The sequence below is a fragment of the Macrobrachium nipponense genome, chromosome 4 (assembly GCF_015104395.2).
Source record: "Macrobrachium nipponense isolate FS-2020 chromosome 4, ASM1510439v2, whole genome shotgun sequence".
Classification (NCBI taxonomy): domain Eukaryota; kingdom Metazoa; phylum Arthropoda; class Malacostraca; order Decapoda; family Palaemonidae; genus Macrobrachium; species Macrobrachium nipponense.
Window position 1 is genome coordinate 24,755,460 of NC_061100.1, and position 13,794 is coordinate 24,769,253.

The 13,794-nt window shown below is 40.6% G+C and overlaps 2 protein-coding genes across 8 annotated transcripts in view; one reads left to right on the top strand and one right to left on the bottom strand.

Annotated features, from left to right (window-relative positions):
* Positions 1-11,009, top strand: part of LOC135210806 (dentin sialophosphoprotein-like) — an 89,749-nt gene extending 78,740 nt beyond the window's left edge. For 6 of the 7 annotated variants that reach the window (XM_064243669.1, XM_064243671.1, XM_064243670.1 and 3 more), the window contains 3 exons: positions 115-210; positions 848-1,023; positions 8,259-11,009. In XM_064243669.1, the coding sequence (XP_064099739.1) occupies positions 115-210; positions 848-1,023; positions 8,259-8,406 (420 nt within the window). In that variant the 3' untranslated portion in view covers positions 8,407-11,009. The remainder of the gene's footprint in view (positions 1-114; positions 211-847; positions 1,024-8,258) is intronic. The other variant, XM_064243675.1, reaches the window with a different exon arrangement.
* A 32-nt stretch (positions 11,010-11,041) lies between these two features.
* Positions 11,042-13,794, bottom strand: part of LOC135210807 (uncharacterized) — a 26,221-nt gene continuing 23,468 nt past the window's right edge. Inside the window, exons 3-4 of the mRNA XM_064243676.1 lie at positions 12,610-12,731; positions 11,042-11,804 (exon numbers count right to left, since the gene is read on the bottom strand). Coding sequence (XP_064099746.1) covers positions 11,673-11,804; positions 12,610-12,731 — 254 coding nt within the window. The 3' untranslated portion in view covers positions 11,042-11,672. The remainder of the gene's footprint in view (positions 11,805-12,609; positions 12,732-13,794) is intronic.

Genomic DNA, 13,794 nt, shown 5'->3' on the forward strand with positions numbered 1-13,794 from the left:
CTGTTGTCTTGGCTTTTGAGGTGATTCATATGCACATGAATAAATGTCAAATGTATTGACAAAACTCATTACCTTGATTTTTGTAATATGTTCTTAACTTTTTTACTTTCATAGGGTTCCTATGTGTGTGAATATGTCGGAGAGATTATCACAGACTTAGAAGCTGACCAAAGAGAAGATGACTCATATTTATTTGACTTGGACAATAAGGTGAATATCTCAAGTACTTTCAGTTCTAATGTATATGTGATTTTCATGAATGTATTTTTCTATGATTAAGTTGCCACAGCACTCACAGTAACATTTATTGATAGTGTAGGTTTATTAGTTGAAATGTCTATTCCGAATTTTTAGCATTCTTAATTCTTATCCTAAGCAGTTTCCAGTTCTATGTACATTTGTACAGTAAAAGTTTGTTTCCACGGGGGACAGTTTACTGATCCCAGTAGCTGGCAGCCAGAAAACTACCCATGTAAACCCAACTATCCGCTTAGACAATAAATGGAGATCCTTTTAAGAGTCACAGAAGGTAGAATGAGCAACTTGGTGATCTTATTTATATTATTTAATGATAATAGACATACATGTCTTTATGCCTTTGGAATAATGGTGGCCCAATATTTTAGCCGTAGGACCAATGGTATTTTATTTCTAGAGGACTGGTTTTTTTCCTTCAGAGAACTGATGGTAGTCATTCTTTTTGCCAGATATCTAATGGCAATCACTCTGTTGAAGGGCTACTGGGAAAGTCATACTTTTTGCCAAAGATTGCCATTTTTGTTGGGTCTTGACAAATATTTTTTTTTAAGAAATCATGTGTTCCCTTTTAACTATAGTATGTTTACAGGATAGTGAAACCTTTTGCATTGATGCACGAGGTTATGGTAATATCGCCCGCTTCATCAATCATTTATGTGAACCAAACCTCACTCCAGTGAAAGTCTTCATAGATCATCAGGATCTGACATTCCCAAGAATAGCTTTCTTTGCCAACCGAGACATTGAAGCTGATGAAGAACTAGGGTATGTTATGTGTTTCTTTTGTAATTTTAGATAACTGCATCAATATTAAGTGAAATAAAGTATCTGGACAACGTCAGTATCAGCTTGTAATATAGCAGTACAGGAGTACCTTAACTTTATATACTTTGGGGTCTGGCCTTGTGATTAATAACAAAGACCATGTATTATACCCTGCTTTTTAATATTTTTCTAGATATCTTGCAACTAATAGCAGTTCTACATAGTCCCAGAGATCTGTTTAAAAAACTTTGACCTAAAATGGCGGCCAAGCAAAAAATGATGACAGCAATGTAGCAAATAAATACAAAAGTAGAGATCCATTAGGTTGAGTTTTTACTATATTTTGTTGAAATTCAAATTTAAAAATGTTTTTATACATTCAACTTCCCTGCCAGATATATACTTAGCTATAGACTCCGTCGTCTCCGACAGAATTTCAAATTTCGCGGCACACGCTACAGGTAGGTCAGGTGATCTACCGCTCTGCCCTGGGTGGCAGGACTAGGAACCATCCCCGTTTTCTAATCAGAATTCTTCTGTCGCCCGGACCATCAACATTGTTGTTGGTTCCTCTCGATTGGTTTTTCTTTTTTCACCGGCAATTGATCTTCTTGACCGACTTTTGGTGACGTATCTGGATTGTTGGATTGGCATACGCTTTTGTGGACTGTTTTGTGGACTTGATTTTGGAATTTTCTTTAATAATGTCTGACTCTGGTATGGTTGTGAGACGACGTGTGAATGTAGGCTGTAAGGTGAGGTTGCCGAAAGCTTCGGTAGACCCTCACACGGTATGCAAGAGGTGCAGGGAGTATGAATGTTCTTTTACTAATACTTGTAAGGAATGTGAGAACTTGAGTGAGAACGAATGGAAGAATCTAACTAATTATTTAAAAAAGTTAGAAAGAGAAAGAGTGAGGAAGGCTTCTCATAGAAGTTTAAGTAGTTCTAGATCTGAACTAATTCCAAGCTTGGGATCTTCCCCAAGGGTAAGTATTGCTACTTCTCCTTCCATTGCAGCCCCTTCTCCTATGGCAGAACCTGTAGATCCAGCAAAAGAACTTGCGGATCTAAAAGCAGCCTTCAAGTTGATGGAAAACAAAATGGCTGCCATACAAGGTAAGGCTAGTGATTTTTCAGTGGACAGTGATATGAGTGTCCCCAGTGTAGTGGAGGGGGCATCTGGTCGGCTCAGCAACGCTCCTAGGTCTAGACCTCTTCCAAGCTCACATGCCCAGAGGAGAAGGAATGTCGAAAGCCGAAAGGAGGTTGTGGAGAATCCCCACCGATCAGGTGTCCCTTCGGCGGTTTCTGTGACACCCCAGACTGCCAAGGACCGCTATTGTAAAAGCGTCCTACGTGAGTGTTTTTCGTCGTCGGGATCTTCATCACCGAGACGTGATTGGAGAGATTCAGATCGATCTCGGCCTCTCAAGAGGAGTTGGAAGGCTCCGAATATTGACTCGAGCCCTGAAAACTTCCCTGAAGAGTCTCCATCGGGAGTGAAGAAGGCAAGAAGAGCCATTCTTTCAACCAGAGTGAGAAGGAGGCAGGAGGTGGAGGCTATGGACTCCTCCCCTCCTCCTTCCCCTCCTCCCGAAGAGGATAAAGAGGAGGCTACAAAGAGGTTCATGATGGCGATGCAGGAACAGATTTCGTCGTTTGTAGGAGTCCTGTCAAAGGAGCCTCCTAGAAGGAAAGACACTTCCCTTCCTATTAAAAGATCCTCCAGACGTATGGAGGTATCTGCCTCCAGGATCGATACTCCTACTCGAGGTGAGGTTTCCGGTACGAACCTGGATGAACCGATCAGACGTCTGGCACCGGCCAGGAGTGAGGAGTCACACCCTCCCAGGAGGCAGGAGCCAAGAGCCAGGAGTGAGGAGTCAACCAGGAGGCAGGAGCCCAGAGCCAGGAGTGTAGAGGCATCCAGGCAGGAGGCAGGAGCAGGAGGCAAGGAGCCAGGAGGCAAGAAGGCAGGAGGCAGGAGCCAGAGCCAGAGGAGGAGCCAGGAGGCAAGGAGCCAGGAGGCAAGAGGCAGGAGCCAAGGATGGAGGAGCCCAGAGCAGGAGTCAGGAGCAGGAGGCAGGAGTCCGGAGTCAGGAGGCAGGAGTCCGGAGTAGGGAGGCAGGATTGGCAGGAGTCGGAGCCAGGAGGCAGGAGTCCAAGGAGGCAAGAGTCCAAGGAGGCCAAGAGGCAGAGTCCGGGGACTCGTTCCTGGAGGTTATGACTCTTCTCCAAATAGGAGCTCCTCTCCTTCAGAACATAGGAGGTCTTGGAAGGACTCTCCCTCCAAACGTGAACTTTCTCCTTCGTCTGATCGAGGGTTAGACGAGTTGTCTGATGACGAACCTCCTGCTAATGAGGGACTTTCTAGTTATAAAGTCTTAGCCTCATTATTACTTCAAGAATTTGGAGATTCTCTTAGTCTGGCGGCTCCTCCTTCTCCTCGTTCGCTCTTTTCGAGCTCGGCTATGGCAAAATCGTCGGCCTTTTTAAAAATGAAGCCTGCGATATCTATGAAGAAGGCACTCCATTCTTTAGATTCTTGGATGGACAAGAAGAAGGAGTTAGGAAAGACGGTATTCTGCATGCCTCCTTCCAGATTGCACGGAAAGAGAGGTATTTGGTATGGGACAGGAGAGACTATGGGTCTTTTGTCTACCTGCCTCGGCAGATGCCGACTTTTCCAATTTAGTGGAGGCCTCTAGACGTCACTCCTTAGGATCGGTCAGAGCGACGTGGAGCTCTTCAGAGTTGAACCACTTTCTAAAGGGACTTTTTGTCACTTTAGAGGTGTTCAATTTTCTGGATTGGTCACTCGGAGTTCTGGCCAACAAATCTAAGGATCCGGAGTTTCTGAAAAACCCAGAAATTCTCCATAGCGTCCTGTCCTGCATGGACAAGGCAGTACAGGACGGTTCGGGTGAAGTGGCTTCCCTTTTTGGTGCTGGTCTCCTGAAAAAGAGATCAGTTTATGGATCCCTATTATCGAAAGGGGTTTCTCCGAGCCAGAGGACTGCCTTACTGTTCGCCCCTCTATCGGATCATCTGTTTCCTTCTCAGTTAGTGAAGGATATATCTCGCTCGCTAACTGAGAAGGCGACACAAGACCTACTAACGCAAACGTCCAGAAAAGGACGCCCTGTAGTTTCGACGGTTAAGAAGGACTCTCGTCCTCCTCAGCAGCCCTTTCGTGGAGGTGCAGCGGCTCGTCCCCCTGCCAGAGAAAGAAGAGCTCTGAAAAGAGAGGAAGGTCTTCATTTAGGCCCTTCAAGAAATCAAAGTGACTTGTTGCTCCTCCAAGCACCAGTGGGCGCCAGACTCCTGAACTTTGCAGGAGTATGGGCAAAAAGGGGAGCCGACCCTTGGTCAGTGTCGGTCCTGAAGAAGGGATATGTAATCCCCTTCGACGACAGCCCTCCCCTAACATCTACGCCTCGGGAACTGTCAGCGAGGTACAGAGACCCGTTAATGAGAAAGACTCTCCTTCAAATGGTGGAGCAAATGTGGGAAAAAGAGGCCATCGAACTTGTGCAGGATCCACACTCCCCGGGATTTTACAATCGCCTTTTTCTAGTACCAAAGGCATCGGGGGTGGTGGAGGCCAGTTCTGGACGTAAGCGCTCTGAATCGCTTCGTACAGAAAAAGAAGTTTTCGCATGGAAACGTCCGCCTCTGTAATGTCGGCTCTTCGTCCAGGAGATTGGATGGTCTCTCTGGACCTGCAAGACGCATATTTCCACGTTCCCATTCACCATTTGTCAAAGAAATATCTTCGCTTTGTAATAGGAGACAAGATCTTTCAGTTCAGGGCTCTGTGCTTCGGTCTGTCTACAGCTCCACAAGTATTCACCAACCTGATGGCGAATGTAGCAAGATGGCTTCACCTAGAGGGGATAAACATCTCCCTCTACTTGGACGACTGGCTGATCAGGGCCAAATCGAAGATCCAGTGCTTGGAGGACTTAGAAGTAACAAGGAACATGATAGATTCGCTAGGGTTGCTCGTCAACCTCGAGAAGTCACAACTGATCCCCAGCCAGAACTGGGTCTATCTGGGGATTCAGATGGATTCTCGGGTTTTCGGGTATATCCTTCGCGAGAAAGAATCGCTCGAGGTTTGTCGAGAATCTCGAGCTTCTTAGAGAGAAAGAACAGCTCAGCGAGGGATTACCTGAGCCTTTTAGGGACCCTGTCCTCACTGGAAAAGTTCTTCTCGCTAGGGAGACTTCACCTTCGCCCTCTTCAGTTTTTCCTCAAGAGGTGTGGAGTTGGAAGACGGGTCAACTCTCGGACATCTTCCAACTTCCACAAGAAGTAAAAGATCATCTGAAGTGGTGGATCCCTCCGCTTCAAAAGAACGAGGGCGTATCGCTTGCTCTGCAGAACCCAGACCAAGTGTTATTTACCGACGCTTCGGAGTCGGGATGGGGAGCGACGCTAGGAGCAAGGGAGGTGTCAGGCACCTGGACAAAGGAACAGGTGTCCTGGCACATCAATTGCAAGGAACTTGTGGCCATACACCTAGCCTTAAAGTTCTTCGAAGAGATAGTCAGAGACGGGGTGATACAGATAAACTCGGACAACACCACGGCTCTGGCTTACATACGCAAGCAAGGAGGCACGCACTCTTTCTCCCTCTATCAGTTAACAAGACACCTGTTAACCTGGACGGAAGAAAGAGGCATAACTCTCCTCACAAGGTTTGTTCAAGGGATCAAGAATGTGAGAGCGGACAGACTGAGCAGGAGAAATCAGGTCCTTCCCACAGAATGGACTCTACACGAAGAAGTGTGTCGAAGTCTTTGGTCCCTGTGGGGGAGACCTCACATAGACCTGTTTGCGACGTTCCTCTCCAAAAGAATAGAGATCTTTTGCTCTCTAGTGGAAGATCCGAGAGCCTTCGCAATAGACGCGTTTCTCATGGATTGGTCGGGTGTGGACGCATACGCCTTTCCCCCGTTCAAAATCCTGGGGGAAGTGCTCAGGAAGTTCGTAGCTTCGAAGAGCACGAAGTTGACACTCATAGCCCCATTTTGGCCAGCCCAGGAATGGTTCACGGAGGTACTGGAGTGGATAGTGGACTTCCCCAGATCGCTTCCAAACAGACACGATCTACTCAGACAACCCCACTTCGAGAGGTTTCATCACAACCTCCCAGGTCTCGCTCTGACTGCCTTTCGACTATCGAAAGACTTGTCAGAGCGAGAGGCTTTTCTCGCAAGGCTGCGGGCTCTATCGCTAGAGCCCGCAGAGCTTCGACGAGAAGAGTATACCAGTCAAAGTGGGAAGTCTTTAGGAGGTGGTGTAAGGGTCAGAAGCTGTCCTCCTCCAGTACCTCTATAGTGAATATTGCCGATTTCCTCCTCTTTCTGAGAGAGGAATCACACCTATCTGTCTCGACAATAAAAGGATACAGAAGCATGCTGTCTTCAGTATTCAGGAATCGAGGCCTGGACATTGCTAACAACAAAGATCTACACGATCTAATTAGATCTTTTGAGACTTCGAAAGCAGCTACTCCTAGAACACCTAGTTGGAATCTAGACGTGGTCCTGAAATTCCTTTCATCGGATAAATTCGAGCCTTTACATCTGGCGTCCTTCCGCGACGTCACTAGGAAATGCTTGTTCCTGGTGGCTCTCGCTACAGCCAAGAGGACGAGCGAATTACACGCTCTGGATTCCACGGTGGGGTTCAAAGGAGATGCTGCCATCTGTTCTTTCCAGACAATGTTTCTGGCAAAGAACGAAAAACCCGTCAAAATCAAAACCGTGGCCCAGAAGTTTTGAGGTAAAAGGCCTATCTAACCTTGTAGGCAGAGAGATAGAGAGATCTCTGTCCAGTGAGAGCTCTTAAATATTATTTAGAGAAGGAGAGACAGATGGGAGCTTGTCAACAAGGTCTTTGGTGTGCGGTGAAGAACCCCAAAAGACTCATGTCCAAGAACGCCTTGGCTTTCTTTGTGAGAAGCGTTATTACGGACGCTCACAAGAACTGCTCGGAGGAATCCTTCGGTCTTCTAAAGGTCAAGACTCATGAAGTGAGGGCAGTAGCAACGTCTTTGGCGTTCCAAAAGAATATGTCTCTAAAGAATATCATTGAGACTACATATTGGAGGTGCAATTCAGTGTTTGCATCTCATTATCTGAAGGATGTGAGAGTGACCTATGAGAAGTGCTTCTCGCTAGGTCCTTTTGTATCAGCAGATACAGTACTGGGTCTTGGAGCAAAGACTGATCCTTAATTTTGTGTTTTTATCGTACATAAACCCTCTTGTCAGATATGTGCTTGGTTTTCTATTAGCAAGCTCACTACTGTCGCACGGGAGCAGAGTGTCATTGCTGGTAGGGGATCAAGGGTATGTATGACTAGTAGGGGAGTACAAAATTTTTTTTGTATATTTTGTAATGAAAGTGTAATTATGTTTCGAGTTTTTGGTTGTTTGTAAGGAGTTCGGGGATAACTCCTTACAATCTTAGAACTAACATGGATGTTAGGATCAGGTGATCGGGATCGGTTTTGTGCTCCTTGAACAAGGTGTATTGTCATGTTAGTGGAATAGCACCCAATGACAAAGGCCTTTAGGCTCTGCCGAGTAAGTGGATAAGACCCCATTGGCAGACCCACAAGAACTCTTAGCCATAGATCAATATCTCGCTGAGGCTCTTGAGGCTAAGCAGACTCCAAGGCAGTAGCCGCGAAGTCTTCAGCCTAATAAGGTAGGAACCAAGGTTTATTAATACCTACAACATATGTTGTTTACCTGTCTATTTCAGTAGTTAGCTGTCTCTTACCCACCACCAATGGGTGCTAATCAGCTAAGTATATATCTGGCAGGGAAGTTGAATGTATAAAAATGATATTGTCATGTTACAATAAAGTTTTATACATACTTACCTGACAGATATATACGATTAATGGCCCACCCAGCCTCCCCGCAGGAGACAGGTGGAAGAGAAGAATTCTGATTAGAAAACGGGGATGGTTCCTAGTCCTGCCACCCAGGGCAGGGCGGTAGATCACCTGACCTACCTGTAGCGTGTGCCGCGAAATTTGAAATTCTGTCGGAGACGACGGAGTCTATAGCTAAGTATATATCTGTCAGGTAAGTATGTATAAAACTTTATTGTAACATGACAATATCATTTTTCACAGCATTAATAATGCTTCTCTATGCAAAACTAGATATATTTTAGTTTCATGGAATGATCTGATGTTTCTTATTTCAGATTTGACTATGGGGAGAAATTCTGGATTATAAAATACAAACATTTCACATGTACCTGTGGCTCAGAAAAATGTAAGTATTCAAGCAAAACTATTTATTCTACTCTTGAAAATTATAATAAAAGACAACTACAGAGCTCAAAAAGTTAGTTAATAGATGTAATTGATAGAAAAATATCATCATTTTGTACCTGTAACTAAGTATTTTAGATATCTAATGATATTTATTATGGTTTTATAGTGTAAACTGCAAGTTGCCTGACAATTGAAATGTTTAGTTATGATTTTTCTTTGACAATAGAATTTCCATTGGATAACTGTTGCAAATTTTTTATGCTTTTAAGAAACTAAGCCTTAATTTTATATACAGAGCTTTGTTGGTCTATGTTCATTTTTAAGTACAATTCAGTCTTAATTTCTGTGACTTGACATAAACCTATATGAAAAGTTTTCTCTTGAATTGGAAATGTTTTTATTGGCTGTAAGCAGATCAAATGCCTGTTTTGTTGTGTGTGTTGCCTTTGACATTGTTTATACTAAAAAGTAGTCTTTTGTGATGCAGCCAAGTTATGGTGCCTTGACGTTTGAAGTAAAGTACTAGGGCAAATAGCAATTGTCACAGTAATTGAAGTGTTGTTTTAAAGTCAAAGTGCATTCCTTTGAAAAAATTTAATTATTTTGAAGAAAAAGAAATAAATTAAGTGAGCTTCAGAGGAGCTTCCAGGAATGAATTCGTAACATAAGCATGAAGAACGTTTGTGGCCTTAGTGTACGTGTTGTCTTGACTGTTTGGACGCTATAGCATATCTTACAGTTTTTCTTTTCGTAAATTCAAGGGAATTTTTTTATATTTATGTATAGGTGTTGACTAACTGGCCTGGAATACCTTTCCCATAGGAATTATAGCAAGAAAGACTTTCAAACAAGTCCAGGTTTTTTGTATCGTTAATTTGACATTTTAAATACAGTGGACAGTTTTGTATATGAAAAATTAATTGTTGAAGATGAGCATATTATACTGTATCCATGTTTTGATATCATTGTGCAAAGTTATCTGACTTGTCATGGAACATTTGATATTATGTAAACATTGCTGCATTAATGTTATTTTGATGCCAGATAAGATACGTATCGTGTTAAAACTGTCCTTTGAAATTGCAAGTGATATTTCATTGGCTGAATTATCAATAGCAATAATGTTTTACCCAGTGGTTCATATTCGTTGTTTTTGTTTCTATATTACTGTAATTATTGTAACAGTATAATTAATTGTCTTATCTTCTTTCAGTATGTTAATGATTATGTATCATGATGTAAATTCAGGTTCAGAGATGAAAAACTTTCTTACAGATCATTTGTGTTAAGGAAGTATATTTTGTGTTTAGGGTTCAAAAGAATATCTCAAAAGGAAAAGTCATAAGTATAAAGTTTTGAAAATGCATTGTTATTTGACACCTTAAGGGCCACTAGTGTATGAGTAGTATCCTCAAGTGATGTTCGGCATCAACAATTAGATGTATGACCACACCTTTATCCGTCCACCTTTCATTGGACTGTCAGTTTATATGGTTACAGTCTGTACTTGTTAAGCTTTTTACAGTGTTCTGAGTAGTGCTAGATATATCAAGTCATATTTTCCATACATGAAACATTGCCCCATATTTCAATACAGTGTTCCCCACCCCCGTATTTGCAGGGGTTGCGTACCAGACCCCCTCCCGTGAATAGCTAGAATCCGCGAATAGTTCAAACCCTTATAAAAACACTTAAAACTGCCCATTTTGTTAGTTAAAACTCCAGAAAAAACCGCTAACAATTTTTATACCTAATTTTTTGAATAGTTTTATCACAAATCTCTGCTTGTTTTTGACTGGTTACCAGCTAGCGCATGGAAAATCTGATGTTATGACTGAAGGTTTTTTGTTAGCTATGAAAAATACAAATTTATGAAAAAAAATTTATTTTATGATTAAATTTATAAACATGAATTTGTGGATATTTCTCATAGGTTAATACCGTGAATTTTCCATGAATAATGGGTGAAATCTGCGAATACGGGGGATTCACTGTAGTACATGGTCTTTGTGTTTACTGCTCTTTTAAATTTATTATTTTAGATGGCAAGTATGTTATACTGAGCATAACTTTTTGATTGGCTAATGTAAAATTTTCCTTTTGTCTGATTCATACTGTTGTTGGAATTGTATAATGTCACCTTTCCCTGCAAGGTGCTTAGTGGGCAATCGAGTTGTTTCTAAGTTAATTGTTCTGGGATGATGATGTGGGCTGGTGGTTTATGAGGTTTAAGCATTAGCAAAGTTGACCATACGTAGTCTTTTTTGATAAGCCAGAATTTTATTTTAATTCCTTAGTAACAGCAGGTCTCATTGTACTGTGAATGTGCAGTTTTTGTTTAACACAATTATGAAGTGCCGAGTAGTATCAGGACAGGAAAATTTACTGACATGCCTAAGTTCTTGTTGTAAATGAAATGACTAAGAATTTATTTTCTTTTGTAGTAGTTTGATTGATTTTAGGAAAATTATAAGCCTGTTGGATGCAAATAGGACAATGGAAGTGTTTCAGTACAGTAGCAAAGTATATTCAAGAATGTAAAATGTAGTCAGGCCTTTCAGAATTATTTTATAACATTTTTCTCTGTATTTGAATGTTATTTATAAGTATTTTTTTTTGTACAACACCACATATTGACATTTACAAAGTTCTGTAATGTAAATAAAGACCAGATATATTATCTTATGTCATTTGAGGAAATATAAACCACTTTAGTTTTTAGAAATTTTATTAAGGAAATGGTGAATAGAACAAGATCAAGAGGTCAAGTAAATATGAAAATAGTCCTTTGTGGCTCGGAAATTGGTGGAAAAACATTCCTAGCTCTCAGATACTGACCAGTTGTCAGGATACCTTCTAATAAATGCAAGTGTTCATAAATAACTTTTATAAAATAATGGGAATTACACTAGTTCTCAAATTACAAATTGATAACTCTTTTATTGTAGCCTTTTCACTCAATGAATCAATAACATAATTAATGAATTCTCCTCCTCCTCTGATATGTATACATACCAGAAATTGTCTAGTGACAGCCACTTGTTTAATGGATAGACTCTGATAATAAAATGTTTTGATATCACTGTATGTTCTGTGACATTTACACTTAACTGGAATTTGTCACAAAAAATAACCATGCGAATCACAGAAAACCACACAAAACAGAAAAAAAAAAAAATTAACACTACCTTAAAATTTAGCTTGTATTTTAGTAGAATGTAACTACACCATAATTTTAAACATTCTTTTGGAATAAAAATCACATTCTCACAAGAAAACCATTTACCTACATGTTACAGTACAAGACTAAAAAAAAATGTTCAGATTAGAGTAACACTGAATCACTCCGCAGGCACAATGTCGATGGAATTTGAATGTCTGTCATTAACCGAATTATAACCATATCCTTTCATTGCTAGAACATAAGGATGCATTGTCTCTGGCATGCACTTTGGGTCCTCCATTACACTTATCTGAAAAAGAAAAAGATTACCATTGACAATGTTGTACCATTTGAAAACAATTTACAAAAGACACCTCCACAAGTTTATCTTAGTGGTCAGGTTACACTACCTAACAAATTAACTTTGCCAAGCAAATATTTTTATCTTAGTGAAAAGAAGTTAACAAAACCAAATTGCTCCTGCATGTATGCAAACCCTCTGTCTTTACATGAGATTTACTTTCAGCGCAAGCTGGAGATGGCCGTTTTAATTCAAAACAAGGTGGACATTGTTAGTTGGCTACCAATGGCAAGGGAGGAATCCCTCCCATACAGATGGTACCCATTCACTTTTTCTTTAATATATTATTAGGTAGTTTGACCAGACCACTTTATTGAAGTGCTGTACAGTAATAACACACACATTCAATAGCACTAATGGGTTGTCATGCAACATGTTTTAAAGACTTCAAGAACTTTGAAAATCAACAAATATACATAAATAGTCCTGTACTTAAAACCTTGCCTATGAATTATTATGGTACATAAATGATAACAGGCTTATATGAAGAATGAAAACACATAGTTAGCCTTTGATGAAGATATGATGTAGTGCCAAGGGACTAGAAGGGATGAACAAGAAAAATAATTCTTGAGTTATTACACAAATCTGGGTAGCAAAATACATGAAATCTTGACTGCCCAGCAATAACATTCCCATGAACAATACCTCAATGATAAACAATATCAAAATAACAAGAAGAAATTGCTTCCGTACGTCCAACAACTTAACCCTGAAGGTTTTGAAGATTTAAAACAAATTCTGAACAACTTACCCCATAGAGTTTGGATGCCCATGCTGGTTTGCAGCTGAGGCTCAACCCACAAGGGCAAGAGTAAGTGTAGACCCGGGAGCCATAGTAATTCCGCAGACGATTCCCAGGGGCACAATATTCCCCTGAAGGAAGAGAAAGTCACATTTCAATTGCTGTTATGATTGTAGCTGTATATTGCTAGACTGACTTGCATTTAACGATGCATTATTGTGATCATAGTGATTTAATTGAGTAATCATAATGATAGGACTGACCATGATGATAGTTCACATCGTGAGATTTAACACCATTATATGACTACGTCTCATTAGAGCAATTAATTGCAGTGCATACCGATATTTTCACAGCATTTCAATATCATATAAAACTTTTTTTCCTTATAAAACTTTCAATTAATTCTTGAAATGTTTCCTTTAAATTCCTGAAAAAATGGTAAACTGGAAAAAAATTCATTTTTCAAATGTTGCTTCATCCAAACTCTATTCAATTGAAGTACTGTACAGCTGCTGTTTCTGCTTTTAAACAGGATGAAGCATATCATGCAAGTTTTATCTAATCCTTTCCCAGCGTTATCCCTACATTAAGGGTTCAGTTGCCTGATGCACCGTCTCCACTGCCTTCTATCAAAAGCTTCATGCTCCACCAAACCTTTCCATATCTTCCTTCACTTTATCTCGCCATCTAACTCTCTTCTCAATCTTCCTCTTAACAGGTTCATCCCAATCCCTCTTGACTCCTTCCCCATCCTCCATCCCCAACACATGCCCACATCATCTCAATCGTGACACTCTTATCACCTCATTTCCAATCTCAAGCAGCAATATTTCCATAATCCACCTCAACATTCTCATCTGTTCTCTCAGGCTTTACTTCCTCTTTGCTTCTTAGAGCCCATGTTTTATATTACCCCAATTTCCTTATATTGATGATCATGTTACTGATTATAATAATCTATCCATTTGTATAAAAACGAATTATCTAATGCTAAGAAATGTCATGCTTAAATGTTCCCAAGATAATTTGCCTCAGTCATTTCCATTGAAGCATTTCCAACTCTCAACTTTCTCAGGTTATCTGCCTCAATAAGCTTTGCAATTCATTATTAACTAACTGCTTTCTGAACAAAGTACATACATATTGAAAAGAATATTTAATAGTGTGCTAGTGGTATACCTTGTTTTGTTC